Source organism: Chiloscyllium plagiosum, unplaced genomic scaffold (genome assembly GCF_037043375.1).
Source record: "Chiloscyllium plagiosum isolate Xiang-an unplaced genomic scaffold, Cpla_swu_hap1 HiC_scaffold_2, whole genome shotgun sequence".
Classification (NCBI taxonomy): Eukaryota; Metazoa; Chordata; class Chondrichthyes; order Orectolobiformes; family Hemiscylliidae; genus Chiloscyllium; species Chiloscyllium plagiosum.
The window spans coordinates 31,145,910-31,162,680 of record NW_028270140.1 but is presented as its reverse complement, the minus strand read 5'-3'; the positions used below and the strand labels follow the sequence as shown (position 1 = coordinate 31,162,680).

The 16,771-nt window shown below is 39.1% G+C and overlaps 1 protein-coding gene across 1 annotated transcript in view; it reads right to left on the bottom strand.

The window, feature by feature from the left end:
- pgm5 (phosphoglucomutase 5) overlaps positions 1–16,771 on the bottom strand; it is a 174,594-nt gene that overhangs the window by 124,033 nt on the left and 33,790 nt on the right. The window contains exons 2-3 of the mRNA XM_043716994.2: positions 6,966–7,128; positions 3,929–4,075 (exon numbers count right to left, since the gene is read on the bottom strand). Coding sequence (XP_043572929.1) covers positions 3,929–4,075; positions 6,966–7,128 — 310 coding nt within the window. The remainder of the gene's footprint in view (positions 1–3,928; positions 4,076–6,965; positions 7,129–16,771) is intronic.

Below are 16,771 nucleotides of genomic sequence, written 5' to 3'. Positions count from 1 at the left end.
CATGTCAGCAAACTAGGCATTTTTGTAAGTGACCTCACACATGAAATTTGATTCTTAGTTAATGAGTAGCATGTACTAGTCTGCTTTCCGGATGCAGCATAGTGATTCTAGCCAACAGTTGGATTCCAAAACCCAGAACCCAATCTTATGCAGCCGGTGACTCTTGTTGCAGGTGTGTTTGTCTGGGACACATAATGCATCTAGGGCCTCTCATGCGCCACAGAATGTATGTTCCATGTAGCTTCACTGCACTGTCATACCTTACCTTTAAAACTATCACAAGTAAAATACAGAAAACAGCTTCTGACCAACCGGGTCCTTCTCCTACACTGGAATATTGACCAGATACTGAAAGATGATAAGAGTAGAGAAAAGGAACTACAGTATCCTTACATCATCAAACTCTCCACTCACCAAACTCATAACTGTGTGATCTTCTTTCAATGATCACCCCTGACTCAGAGGGTGTGAATGTAAGAAACAGCTGGCAATAACAGATTTCAAAGTTCAATACTCCATGTCCACATCTTGACAACATCTTGAACAATGTTACTAACAAACTCTGAAGATTACAGAGGTAAGGTAAATCAATCAAATATATTGTTATCAAAGAAAATTGTGAAAGGAACAGTGGTAAAAAAAATTGCCTATAGCATGTTTTGAATTTATGATTGAGCGCTGGTCAGATGAATCAACTCCAGGGATACACAGGGTTGTGGATTTTAAAATGAAATAAGATCACAGCTGGCTCAAACTTCAGGAACTTCCTCCCCAGCGACACAGTGGGTGTACCTACACCACACACAACGCAGCAGAAAGCTGTTTAACATCACCCTCAAAGGCAGTTAAGAATGGACAATAAATGCAGGCTGAGCTAGCAATGCTCACATTCCATGAGTCCATCATAAAAGCGTAAAACTTGCAGCTTGAAGGCAAAACTAATGTATGTAGATTGACTGCTCCCTGTACCAACTACCCAATTTTCAACTCATGCTGAAAATTGAGCCACAATAGATCTTCCGCAGGAACATTTCCCAAAATGATCACCAATTCAAATGCTATGACAATTGCAATAAACTAGAAGGAAAATACAATGGATGCAGGAAATTTGTAAGTAAAATAGAAAAAGCTGAAATTATTTGTCAGAATGCTGATGTTCCATCAACAATTTGGGTAATGTTTCTAATCTACTGTGTTGTGGGCAACTATTATGAAACTCTCTGAAGTTTCAGCTTTTTACGGGCTTTCCCATAGGGTTCCTGATGCAAGAGATTTGCTCATTGAAATCATCAATTTCTTGATCAGTTCCTGTGGAGTTATGTTTTGGGCATTCTTATGGTCCTGATGTCCACCTCCAACCTATGCTGTGGAAACAAATTTCTGGGCAATTATCTCGTCATCATTGCCTTGTTGACTGTGATGTCTTGCTTTGCACAATTTTCTACTTTACAGTAATGACCACACTGAAAATATACATCATTGACTTTACAGATATTTTGTTATGGCCTGTGGGCATATTCTTAAGGTGAGAGGAGAAAGATTTTAAAAAGACACAGGGGCATTTTTTTTTACACTGAGAGTGGTTTGTGTATAGAATGAACTTCCAGAGGATGTGGTGGATGCAAGTACAGTTACAATGTTTAAAAGACATTTAGATAAGTACATGACTAAGAAACGTTTGGAGGGATATGGACCAAGTGCAGGTGGGTGGGACTAGTTTAGTTTGGGATTATGGTCGGCATGGACTGGTTAGACCAAAGGATCTGTTTCTGTGTTGTATGACTCTATGACAATGACTCTATAACTGATGCTACAGAAAAGCGATATTTCCTTTCTGTTACTTGAATTAGAAGCAATTCTACACCCTGAAATGGGAAGGGAATACGATGAAAACAACATGTTTAAACAGAAAGCATCATGTTAAAAAAGGACTTGCTGAGCATAATGCGCTAAAATTGGAGGTCATAATGATAACATTCTCCAAGCAGTTTTTGGCACAATCACTGCCTCGGAGCTAAAATTCTGGGTTCAAGGCCCACTCTAGACTTGATTGCCAAGGAAGGTGCATTCATAACATGCTTAAACAGGGTTGATTACCATCTGTGAATCCTTTACCATGCTTATGGGAAGCAGTAAGAATGGGAGAGTCTCTTGGTCAATCATGCTTAATGCAGAATGACATCTCTTGTTGTTTTATTGTCTCAATTCCAGACCAAATAGGCAGTATACCTCTAAGACAGATTTGTGAATAATGACATGTGGCATACTAGTATAAACATACCCATTTTGCGTTCACCGAGTGCAATGTATTCAGTCAGTCATTTCTGTGTATATACTACACCACAACATCCGTGAGCACGACTATTTTTAAGTCTTTGATATTATAGCAGTGTAAATAGTTAGTGTTAATGCAAGGCATCTATCTCAACAAGAACCCAGTCTTTGTGATATATGTTTTCAGTATATGTTTTCAAGAAGGAGATAAATATAATTCTTAGGCTAAAGGGATCAAATGGTATAGGACAAATATGGGAACAGGGTACTGAGTTGGATGAACAGCCATGATCAAGTTGAATGATAGAGCAGGGCTGAAAAGCCAAATGGCCTCCTCTTGTTCCTTTTTATCTGTTTCTATATTAACATGAGCTAATGTACAGGGCAGTACATAAACCATATCATGCTGGTGGTGGTGTTTAACACAATAAACCAGATCATTCCTCAAGCTGTAGCCTCTGGTTTCAGGCTAGTGACCTGCTCCAGGGAAAGAAAGCTACAGAAACAGATGTAAACACATGCTTTATCTGCCTCACAACATAGCAGGTCTTCTACTCCCTGATGGCTGGAAGATGTCAATAGTTGCATTTCAACATATGGAGAGGATTTTAGATGAGAACACTTCTACATATTTCCTCACTTTCATGCTGTCAAAGATGGCTATGTCAGAGCAAGTAAGGGAATGTAGTCTTGGCGTCACTTAAACAAAATGTAAATGATTTTCAATCTTAGAAACAGAAGATCAAAGAAAAGAAAGAAGGCTTTTCTGCATAAGTAAGGAGACAAATCAAATTGCAACTATTTAGTATTTTATAGCCAATGAAACATGACATGAAAGACAATCACTGTTAGGACATGTGTCAGAAAATACATATACAGAAAGCTCTCACAAATAGCAGGGCAATTGATAATCAACAACCTGTTAGATGAATATTGGCCATGGCATCTTCAAGGAACACTACTTTTTATGTCGTCCTGAGTGGTTAGATAAAGCCTCAGATTACCATTTCATCAGTGTATGATAGGGTAGCACTTCCTAATTGGGGACATTAGTCGAGATACTGACTTTCAGTTACTGTCTTGGACATGAAACCTACAGTCTTCAGACTCAAAGGATGAAACCAACTTTTAAAAAAATTCATTTGTGGGACATGACTGTCTCTTGCCCATTCATAGTGCCCATTATAAAAGAAAACTTAACTAAGAGTGGTGACATACAAATCCTTTATAAAGCTGGTACCTCTCAAATGTTGCAGAAAAAATACAGATAATCTTTGTTGACAATTTACTTTTCCTGTTTCCCATCTTTGACTTTCATAGTACACTCATTTCCATGTGAGGATTTCTGACTAGGTCGATGTTATTTTGTTAGACCATTGCAACATTTCTATGAAGGAATTATTTAAAAACTTAACGTTGGAAAAGCAAAGTCCATTCACCTGGAATCCAAGAGCTGCTTCAGTCCCCTTGTGAAATGATACCAATTAGGAACACGAGGTGAAATCTCTCTCAAAAAATGAAATTCAGCTCAAATTTAGAATTGCAATAAAAGCAGGAAATTCTAGAAATATTCATCAGTTCAACTTTCAAAATATTTTGCTTTTGAGTTAGAATTTAAGCTTATTGTAAAGATGTACACAATCATATGAAATACCTCTGAAGGGTTTGAACTTGTTCTCCAGATCAAATTCTTGCCTGCCCAATCGGGAAAGGTTTATTCGCAGATCAGGACAGATGGCAAACTCTTCTATTGTCTTACTAATCTGGTAGATCTTTTCTGTCACCGATTCAGATGCTGGACCTACGAGAGCAAAGCAGAGAGTACAGTTTATTTCAAAATAATCACGAAACTTAAACATACACATTTGAAATGGGCGAACAAAACATCCTTGATTTATTTCTAAACATTTGTCACTGGATCTGTAGAACGAGATTGAAAATCTAACTTTGCATTATAATGAACATTATTGCTCACTTTCAGACTAGAGGTCCTGGGCTTTTAAAGAATCATTTTTATTTCAACGAGCTTTAGTTGATGGCGCTCAGAAATCTCTGCCTTCCTCAAATTCTGATTCTTTCATACCACTGATTTTAATATGCGTTCAGCTCTGGAATTTCCCTCCACTAAGCATCTTGGCCTCCCTAATGTCCATTTTACCTTGAGGTGTTTCTTAAAATCTATATCTTCAGCAAATTTGACCTATTAGTTCCATATGTGGTTTAATGTCTCATCTGAAAGATGGCAGTGTAGAATTCCCTCCTGGACATACAATAAAACTTGCTTTCATACAGCTGACCAAAACCCCACAGACTTAGATTTTAAGGAACATCTTAAGGAGGAAAGAAAGGCAGAGAGGCAGCTATGTTTAGGAAGGGAATTCTAGACCTTAGGACCTAGGCAGCTGAAGGCACAGCCAAAGTTAGTGAAGTGACAGGAATCCACAAAAGCCCAAATTGGAGAAGTGCAGTGAGCTCGGAGGGTAATAGGGTTGGAAGTTACAGAGATAAGGAGGGTTGATGCCATAAATGAATTTGAAAACAAGGATAACATTTCTTCAATTGAGGAGTTGTTGGATAAGAAGACAATTGGCCCTTTCATATCTATCCCAGATGTCTGCAAGAGCTTGTCACACACCCCATCTTTACCCCATAGTCCAACTGCTCTTTTCTCTTCTGATAATGATCCAGTTCCCTTTTGAAAGCCACAAGTGATTCTACTTTCATCATACTCTCCCACAGATTCCAAATCTTATTCACTTATTGTGCAAAAATAGCTCCTCCTCAAATTTTCTTTGGTTCTTTACCATCTTCAACTGAAATCCTCTGCCTCCTGAAGCTTCAGCAAAAGGGAACAGTTTCTCCCTAGCTACCCTGACTGGAGCCCCCAGGATTTTGAATCCCTCTATCAAGTGCCTCTATCTAGCCATCCCTTCTTCAATCAAGGGTAACAACTTTCCCAATCTATCTTCAGAACCAAAGTTCCTCATCCCTGAAACCATTCTCATTAATGTTTTTTCTGCATCCTTTCTAATGCCATCCCATCTTTCCTGAAGTAGGTGCCCAGCATGGACACAAGATTCCAGCTGAGGCCAAACAGTGTTTTATAAAGGTTCACATAATCTCTGTGCTGGTTAACTCTATACCTCTTTTTATAAAGGCCAGATCCCATATGTCCTGAGTATTTCATCAACTTGTGCACAATAACCTCAGATTTCTCTGTTCTAATGTCACCCACTCACCATATTATTTTCTATTACCTCTACTTGATTTTTTTACCAAACCATATCACTTCAAACTTTACTGCCTCAATTTGCATTTGCCACTTGTCCTATTTCAATAGCTTCCATTCTCTTGAAATCTATCATCATTTTCTGCATGATTCACATTACTTGCAAGTTTTATGCCATGTACAAAATTTGAAATTGTGTCCAGGTTTAAGTCATTAATGTAGATCCAAACAAAACAGTGGTCCTGGTTCTGACTCTGAGGGAACTCCACTATGTAGTTCCCTCCTGCCTGAAAGTCAGCAGTTCACTATTTTAAAAAAAGGCTTCCTGTAACTCAACCAACTTTGCAGACATGCAGTCATTGTTCCTTTTATTCCACAAGCTTGACATGATTCACATTAGGATATGGGTACTGGAGTTTGGATGAGCTGAAGTGCTAATGTTGTTACAAAAGTAAAATGCTGTGGATGCTTGAAATCTGTAATAGGAACAGAAAATGCCAAAAATACTCCAAGGTCTGGCACCATCTGTGGAGAGGGAAACCGAGTTCGTGTTTCATGTTGCTGACCTCTTGCAAGAATTGGGAGCAGTTCAAAATATAATGTATTGTGCTGTGATATTATTGGTCTTTCAGTTAAACTCGAAATACCTTATCTTGTCTATCAGTTCCTTACAACGCAATGCATTCCCAACAAGGTCTCCATGCTGAGGGATAACATCGAATAACATTACATAATAGGACTAAATTCATTACTGTTTTTCATTTATTATAAGACAACACTTGGGAATTTATGAAAGGTAGAAACTTATCGTCTGGCATACCATTCACTTGATGGTAACATCAGTGAGCCCCTTGAAGGGCTTATTGGCTCACAGCTTCATTCCTGGTGAATCTATTATCCATCACTGTGTGTTAAAAGACCTTCCTGTAAAGACAGTCCACACACTCAGGAAATCCTGCAGTTGCGTATTTAACAGGACAGGATGACGCTCAAATTTCTTGTGTGGGGAATTATTCCATGATCCACGAACTTACAGCAGGGCTGCTGCGCTTTCTTGAAGTGAAAAGCTGAGCCAAAAATGAGTTTGAAATTTTGCAGTCCCTGTACCACTTGTGAACATAGCTCTCTCAGGAAATGTGGGATCATAGAAAAATCCCAAGAGCGTTTACTGATTTAAAAACTCATAGCTGTTTCTTAGCCATTCTTTATGATTTATGGTAATATAAATCAATTCAGAAAAGAATTTAGGAGCAGAGGAACATTGGAACTGGAGGCAACAATATAACCCCATAATTTTTATCTAATAACACTTGAGACAGTTATTATATTAATTTTAACAAGAAACCCTAATTTTAAAATACATGTTTTAGAGGATGTTTGATCATTTTTTATTCTAGTATGTAACTACATCGACCTCATATTACCATCTCCTGAATGAACAACTGTATCTGCGGAGACTCACCTCCATTTGCTACGTTAAACTTCACTCCAAAGTCGCCAGCAGGTCCTCCAGGGTTATGACTTGCTGTAAGGATAATTCCTCCAATGGCCTTTATCTTTCTGATGATGCAGGACACTGCTGGTGTGGACAGGATCCCATGCTGGCCAATCACCAATCGCCCAATCTGAGCAACATAAAGATTGCATTTAAAACAGTGTAAGAGAATTTGCTCTTAAACTCTTATTTGAATGGTAAGCTTAGCAAATGACACATTAAAGAATCAATTTTTGCTACAAAAACTTTAGAAGTAGTTAGAGCACAGTAACAGGCCAGTCAGCTTTGCTGGTCTATGATTGTAGGCAGAAGTGGGTATGCAGATGCTGGAGATTAGAAAGGTGCTGGAAAAGCACAACAGATCAGACAGCATCTGAGGAAAATTATTGTTTCAGGTAAAAGCCCTTCATCAGGAATTCCAGCACCATTCTGGTCTGTGATTGTGTCTATCTCACCCCTACTTGACCACCTTGACCAACATCTTCTATAATCTTACTTCCCTCATGCACTTTCTATTTTTCCTTGAAATCATCCACATTATTAACCTTAACCACTTCCTGAGATGGCAGGTTGCATGTTCTTTACTGCTTTGCACAAACAGATTCCTTCAATTTCCTATTAAACTTTAAGTGATTCTTTTATACTTTTGCTTTGGGTCTCCACCACAAATGGAAGCATCACTGCTGTGTCAACCTTATCAGACAGCTCTGTCATGCTAATGTTAATGTGAGATTTGTGGGTGGAAGGATCTGTTACCATTCCTGTTTCCTTTGACTGGGACTAAGGGCCTATTGATTCACAGTGATACACAGTCATTCACTATTGAGTCTTTACAAAGAGAAGCTCTTGTTTATCAAAGTGTAGTTTGTTGCATGATAGCAGTTAGGTACAAGTTTGGCTTCTCGAGGTGTAGGTGGTCACGCCCTGTGATTGAGGTGATATGAGTTCAAATCCAACATGTTCCAGAGGTGTGTCATAACATGTCAGAACAGGTTAAATATATTAGCCAATTAGACAATGAGGGTCAGACTATGAGGTGGATGTAGGTCTGCTTGAAATCCTCAGAGGTTCTGCCTGATCCCCAGCCAAGCCCATATGGCATTATCAAACCAGACAGAGCTTAATGCAGTGTCTAATATTAACCCTTTTAGAACAATTGCCTTTTACAGCAGACCTCCATTAGGTCACCAATTTAAAGTGACAACATCCCATCTTATCAGTTACATACCCCATCGAAAGGTTGGAAGTCGAGACTTTTACTGATGATTGCACAATGTTAAGCATCATTCACAACTCCTCAGATATTAAAGCTGTCCATATCCACATGGTGCAAGACCTGGAAAACATTCAGCCTTTGGTTGCTAAATGGGAAGTAATGTTCATGCTAATCTAGTGACCATTTCCAACAACAGATAATCTAACCATCACCCCTCAACATTCAATGACATTCCCATGAGTGCCGAAAACAAGCTTAACACCATCCAGGCCAAAGCAACATACTTGAATATTCACCATCCCCAGCCTAAAGTAGAAACAATGTGCGATATAAACAAGGTACACTGTATCGCTCAGCAAGGCTCCAGCAACAACACCTTCTACACCTGCAACAGACACATGAGAGATCTACAACTTGCAGGTTCCTCCCCAAGCCACACACTGTACTGACTTGGAAATGTATCAGATATTCCTATATTGTTCCTGAGTCAAAATCTTGAAACTCCTCTCCTAATAACAGCATGGCTGTCACTATACATGACAGACTGCAGAGATTCAAGAAGACAGCTCACCACCATCTTCTCCAACCATCTCCTGCCATGATTTCAGATTTTCCAGCATTCATTCCCTAGATTTACTGCTTATTGAGACAGTTTATCCATCTGGTCATCTGCGAGCAGGAAAACTGTTGGTAAACATTTAAAAGACAATTTGTTTTTAATTTCAATAGGACATCTATGAAACACACACTTCTGGGTTTGCCAATGGATGATCTGATGCACCATCCTCCTTTGCCCTCTTTCATCAGTCAGTGCTTAGCCCTGAGTTGAGGTTACTGCATATCAATTCTTAGCACCACAATTTCAGAAGGATGCGAACGTCTGGGACAAGATACTGTGGAGATTTATTAAAATTGTACCATTGCTGAAGGATTACAGTCATGAGTAGAGCTTAGAGAGGTTTGGACTATAGCAGAGAAACCTCAGGAGAGATTTAACAGAGGCCTTCAAAGTCACAAAGGGTATTGATAGACTGAATAGGAAGCAATCATTTCTAATAAGTTGGTACAGTTAATAATCAGAAGACAAAGATTTAAAGTGATTGGCAAACAATCCAGGAGGCAGATGTGGAGCATTTTCTTTTTACACAGAGAGCTATTGTGATCTGTAAGAGTGGTCGAAGCAGATTCAACAATAATATTGAGTAAAGGATTTTGATTGCTACCTGAAGGGACAAAATAATTATGTATAATTGTACAGGTCTTCCAAAGGGCTGGCACAGGCATGATGGTTCAAATGGCCTCTTTCTGTCTCTCAATAATAACGCTATGTGAACTCAGAACAAAGCGAGCAATATCCTTGTCCTTTCTCAAACCCCTCCAAGCAAGAGACACTTTCTTGAACATATAAAGATGTTATTGTGCGAACAAGGGTCACCAGGTTCACTTACTCTCAAAGCTGCTGTGTTGTCCAAAACAACTGACCCCTCCCCCAGCACTGAAGCAGAAAAACACTCTGGATTTCCTGAGTTCGGAAGTCATAAAACAAAAAGACAAATAAAATTTCTCCTTCTTCACTGTTATTTTGTGTCACAGCAGTGAGACAGTGAGCATATTTATTTTTCTAAGTAATTGATGTCCTGTCATGGAGGATGGGTTGTTTTTGCAGCAATAAAGCATCAGTGTTTTTCAGAGCACAACCCTTGCATTAAGGATCACTTGGCGTTGCTGAAGTCAGCTGGCACAGACTTAGGTTCCAGTCTTCTCTGCAATTCAATATTATTTGTCAATCTTCATTGAATAATCTGCTGAGATGAGATAATAAGATGAACTAGCTGGTAGCCTTTAGCAGTGATCTGCATCAATATTATAGACTGAGCTCCGAACTGAAGATAAACTTTCAATGCCTTGTTATGGACCAGATCAAACCCCCTCAAAATATATGAAGATGAAAGCCTAGACCCTAGCTTCTTCTTATTTTAAAGGTAAGTGTAAAGCACTGCGTTCCAGATGCAATTCGATTGGTCAAACTACTTAACTTTAAGCAAAATACGCTTTATTTTTACATTACATTAAAACACAAACAACATAAACATAAAATAATTGTCTTAACTATAACTCTATTGAAATCTTAACAAAATAATATATTTACTACTAATTAACTGTTTCAATATAGTAACATCCCATAAACACACCCTTGGCAAGACAAATTCAGTAAAGTAGATTATCTCACAGGCAATTCCAGCAGCAGGAAGAGAACTACATCTTTTAGCTCTAACAGAGAGAGGAAGCTAAGAGCTTCCACATCCAGCTTCAAGACCCCACCAGCTGCTGAAAGTTAAAACTAAAAATCCTGGGTTTGTGGGAGCCATTAAGGCTGGTCCTACAGTTCCAACTTTAAAAAAACCCAAGGCCTCACAAACTGTTTACTGTATTGGCTTTGAGCAGATCGCTCACTACCTCTGTCTCAATCTTTCTTCATTAAAAAAAACACCAGGACAAAATACACCTCTCAAAGCCATAATATTGTCACACTTGTGTTAACTTCTGACCTGACTCCTCTTACTTTTGTTATTCATCGTTACTTCAACAAATTATGTGCTTATCTCCATGTGAATAAAAACATAAGGAGGAGGTCTCTCGGCACATTGAGGCTGCTCTGTCATTCAATATGATCTTGTCATGGCTCTATTTCTGATTCTTGCTAATTTGTCAATCCTCTATACAGATTACTGTATTAGTTAAAACACGATAAACCTTTACTTTGTGTAGTAACCTTTAACGTGTCAGCCTCTCGAATGCCTTTTGGAAATCCAAATACACCACACCTTTATCCATACTCCTTGCCACACTTTCAAAGGACTCTAATTGGTTGCTCATTTGCTGAAAAGGCCAAATTTTGTCAAAGCTTTTCCATCTTGTTCTTATCAGGACAATTCACAAAAGCACCACTTAAGGGGAAAACCAACATTTAAACTGCATGAAAGGAGGGTGTTGATTGGTGGGTAAATGAACTCTGATTGGTAGAGGCATTATCATGTAGAATACACCCATTATTGCTGATTGACAGTTAACTGCCAGGCATTATTGCCTGCAAACCCGACTGACAATCCTAAATTGGTTGTCACTGTAATTCTTCTCAGACTCAAACGTATCCTGCCAATGTTGCCCAATTGCAAAATCACATCTGACATTGACAACAGTGTGCAGGTTTTGCAAGTGTGGGCTGATTGGGCACATTCAGTATCTGGATTGTTGTAAACAGCCAAAAGGACAAGCTGTATGATATGATCCACCAACTTCTGTGAAATACATCCGACATACCTAGCATTGCACTGACAATGAAATTCATATACTATATTATTCTTTGATATTCCTTCCACCTTGCAATAAGTCCACCTTGCAGTAAGATTGATCAAAGGCCTTGAATTGGTATTCTTGATAATTTTGTCCTGATGAGTGCAAGATGAAAAATTATTTTAAAAAGTATTTTTTTCTGCAATACTTAAGTTCTGTAGTACCAAATGATTTAAATGTGATTTCCCTTTGACAAAAACCATGTTGATTCTGCCTGATTGTATTATGATTTTCTGAATGTTTTGCTATTGCCTCCGTATCAGACTCAAAAGTAGAGTCCTTGTCATAAATTTATACAAGAGCCTGGTTGGGCTGCACTGAGAGTGTAGTGTACAGTCCTGGTCTCCATACTTTAAAAGTCTATACAGACACTAGGGAACATGCAAAAAAGATGTCATGAAATTGGTACAGTGCTTTAGTGATAGAGGTTTCAGGATGGACTGAACTGGTTGGGGTTCTTTCCTTTAGAACAGATAAGACTTAGAGGTTTTAAAAAAAAGTGCTAGAGAAACTATAGCAGCCTTTGTCAAGAGAGAGAGAGAGGGAGAAAAATAGATTTGGTGTTTTTAGTTCAATATAGCCCTCTTTCAGAACTCTGAATGTTTGTTAAGATTCGTATGCTCTAACAGCTCATTTCATAGCAATATGCCTTGGAATCTTTCCCTCTGACCTCATCCCTTCTTCTGATCCTATCTCTTATTCTGTATTAGCTATACCCTCTGACTTTGTACTTCCTGTTGCTGGATAACCTGCACTCATTGTGGTTTAAAAAAGAAATTTAGATTCTCCTGCATCTGTGGCACTTTTTAGTGATAACTTAGAGGTGATTTCATGGAGCTTTTTAAACTCTGAATGGGTTGGAGAGATAGGTTGGGAGAGAATATATCCAAATGATGAAGAATCGAAACTAGGGCAGTAAACACAAGATTCCTGTTAACAAATCCAAAAGGGAAACAAGGGGACATTTCTTTACTCAAAGTGATTAGAATTCGCTGCTACTGAAAGTGGTTTAAGGAAATAGCTTAGATGCTATTAGAGGAAACTAGAGGAATACATGCGTAGGGGATAGAAAGATATGGTGAAAGACTCAGGTGAGTAGATAAAATGTGGAGAATATAAACACCAACATAGACTACTTTGGGTCACGTGACCATTTTAGGTCATGTGTACTATATCATTCTGTCACTAACTTTTCTTTGTGGATGAAATTTAAGTATATTGTGTTTTTTGGCATTTAAGATAATATTCCTCAGAAGTTTCACTAAGTCTATTTTCAACACGTTGATGCAATCAGAATGAAGCTTTGACAGGAGCAGTGAGTGCTGACTTTCTGTACATCTTGAAGGATGAGTTAAACTGTTTTCCATCCAGCATAGAAATTAAATGGGATACAGAGGGTTAAAAGAATCTATTGTGAACACTAAGTGGGACAATTAGCCATACATCATAAAACAGGACCTGATCATATTGAATGGGAGCAGATGTAAGGAGCCACACAGTCTACTCTTGCTCTAGCTTCTTGCTTTTATACTGGAAATAGACTTAAGCTGATAGGCAAATGAGCAGGAGGTGGCAAGTGAAGAAGTTATTTTAATCAGTGAATTGCTGCATTATGGAATGTGTTGCCTGAAAGGGCCATAGAAGCTAATTCAAGAGTAATTTTCAAAAAGGAATTGAATAATTACTTGAAAAGGGAAACATTGTGGGGCCGTGGAGAAAAAGCAGGGGGTGTGGATTTAATTGAATACACTTCCAATGAGCTGGCATGGCCATGCTGGATTAAATGGCCTTTTCCTGTACTCTACAATTTGGTCAATGTGATCTCCTATGGGTTTAGATCACCTGAAGAGGTTATAAAAGTAGTTATTTTCTTGTTTACCTTGATTTTTCCTCCTTTTGCTAGGTAGAGGGTTGCAGTCAGAAGGAAGGGATGTAAAGATAACATCTAGTCACAAAGTTAAATTCATCATCGGGTGTGGAACAAGTTTGGTGGAACAACTGGTCAAATCCATGATGTTAATTTTGCATTTTTCTTGTAGATCATAAAGGGTCATGTTTATTACGAATAATGCCAGGGTTAAATTATTCTGCTGTTTGCACTGGGCGAGTTCCAGTGAATTAACTGCAAACATGCAAATATGCAGCTGTGCTTCAAGAGGCTTTCAAACCAATTTTCCCCTTGATATTCTCAACTGGATATTCAGGGTCAGAAACAGACAAGCGGGAACATAACAGCAATATAAAAACAGATGTGTCAAAGTACATTATCCAACTCTTACCGATTTCTAGCATCTTCCTGATCCTTGTATGCTCTCTGCTTTTGCTTTAGTTGTGTCAGCATTGCAGACGAATATTCATTTACTGCCAACCTTTATATGGGTGAACTGCAAGCTAAGCCAGACATGATCTGCTGAGATGGTGGCCCTGACAACACAAGTGTTTAAACACAAATAATTCAAAAATGGGTCTGGAGGATTTCAAGTAATAAGGCTGTGACTACTTTCTTTGGCAGCTTCTCCATCGTGGGATTGTCCTTGGGAAGAAAGATTGTTGATACATTGATTTGAAACAAATGCTCCTTGTGGTTTGTGTGAATTACTACCTCATGTTGTATCAATGGCAGAGAGCACCAGATACTTGTTCTTCATAATCTCAGTCAAAGAATTCGAAATTTCATAGTTCTGGATTTTACATGAAAATAAAGCTGTATTAATAACAGACTTGCCCATTGGTGAGCAAATCATCCAACATGCTCAGGGGACGAAGAGACCTGTAGTGAAATGTCAATCTCCAGAATTTGCCAGTTAATTTACCCCACTCCTTCGACTGATTCAAAGAAACAGCATCTCACCCTCATATGCCTTGCTATTTTTAAAAAGTTACTCGATTTGCACATTATTACCTATTAAATTAATGATAAATTAAAGGATAGAAGGAGTAGTAGACAGAGCCCGTGAGCATGCTCTGGCATTTAACACAACCATGGCTCATCTTCAGCTTCAATTCCACTTTTTCACTTGCCCCTTTAATCCTCATTTCATAAGAATTCAAAGTCTGGTGGCTTCTGTGTTGAATATTGTGAATGAACGACCATCGACAGGTCTCTGGGGTGATTAAGTCTAAAGATCCAAAGCCCGATGAGAGGAGAAATTTCTGAAATTTATTCTGAAATAAATGACTTCTTATCCTGAACTATGACTTTATGTTCTAGGCCTTGGGCCCCATACCTCGGGAACGATGTATTAGCCATGGAGTGAGTCCAGAGGAGGTTCACAAGAATGATCCCAGGAATGTAAAGCTTTACATATGAGGAACGTTTGAGTACTCTGTGAGTATACGCAATAGAATTTAGAAGGATGAGGGGGTATCTGATTGAAACTTACAGAATACTGAATGGTCTGGACAGAGTGGACATTGAGAAAATGTTTCTATTGGAAGGACAGACTAGGACCAGAGGGCACAGCCTAAGAGTAAAGGGAAGACCCTTTAGAACGGAGATAAGGAGAAACTTGTTTAGCCAGAGAGTGGGGAATCTGTGGAATTCTTTGCCACAGAAGGCTATGGAGGCCAGGTCATTGAGTATGGTTAAAACAGAGATAAAAAGTTCTTGATTGCCAAGGGCATCAAAGACTACAGGGAGAAAGCGGGAGAATGGGGTTGTAAAACCTGTCAGCCATGATTGAATGGCAGAACAGACTCGATGGGCCGAATGGCCTAATTTCTGCTGCTATGTCTTATGGTCTAATCACAATGCTGTAAGGAAAGGAGTTTCAGGATTCAATGACAGTAAAAGCATCATTGATATAGTTCACACTCAGAATGGTGGCTTTTCTTCTTTATTTCTTCATGGGATGTGGGTGTTGCTGACAAAGCCAGCATTTATTACCATCCCTAATTGCCCTTAAACTGAATGGCTTACTCATCATTTCAGAGGGTAGTTAAGAGTCAAGCACACTGCTTTGAATTTTGAGTCAAATGGAGTTTAGGTTACCTCAACAGTTTCCACAGGCACCTTCTGGTAGAGGGACTTTAGAGACCCCCCCCCCCCCCCCCCCCCCCACCAACCCAGATGGCATTCTGTGCCCTTGCTATTCTTGGTGCTTGTTCCAAATGCTGTTCAATACAGAGGAGGAATGATTCATCAGCTGAGGAAGGCTGGTATGTAATATTCAGCAGGAAGTTTCATTGTCTATATTTGACCTGATGCCATGAAAATTCATAGGGTCTGGAGTCAATATCAAATAGTCCCAGGACAATACCAATCTGACTACATATCACTGTAGCACAACTGCTGAATTCCATCTGGCAATGGGACATATCCAGGAAGCACAATGGAAAAGTCTGCTACATGCATTGGAAGATGTGTCTTATTGAGTACGTGACTAGACTGACTATGTGATTCTTGACTTGTTTGTGAGCCAGCTCTCCTAATTTTGGAACAGCTCCCTAGATGAGGAGGGGTTTGCTGTTTCAACTGGGTATGGTGTGACTTTGTCTTTTCTGGCATATAGGTCGATATCAGATAATTTATTCAGTTTTATTCTTATTCAACACTACTATAACAGTTCAATACAACTGTGTGCCAGGTATCTCTCAGCATTAACTGTGTGCCTTCTCATAATCGGATATTTCAACACATTCTCCTTTAATCCTCTGAATTTCAGAGAATGTTGGTCCCTTTACTAAATCTCACCTCATTGGACAACTGTGGGACAACCTTCCCACCACTGGAATAAATCTAGTGCACACATGGGAAATTATTCCTTGTGTAAATATCCTGTTAAGGAGGTCTTGAGGTGCAGTGGGTAGCATTTCAACCTCCAAGCCAGCAATTTCAGCTTTGTACCCCAATGCAAGGGATTTTCATAATGTAGCCAAACAAACTGATTTTCAGAAATCCTCCCTCATCTATTCTTCCTTGGAATAGGGTGACAGAATCTTTCACATGCATCTCAGAAGGCTTTCAGGCATTTCAGTATGTTAACTGAAAAACAACATTCTGATAGTGCGGTGCTGACTCTTCAACAATGCCGTACTCCCTCCCTACTAACTCTCTGATAGTGCAACTCTCTCACAGTACTGATTCTGCGACAATGCAGCACTCTCTCAGTACTGACCCCCTGACAGTGTAGCCCTCCATCAGTACTGACTCTCTGACAGTGCAGCCCTTCCTTTGTATTGACCTTCCAACAGTGCAGCCCTC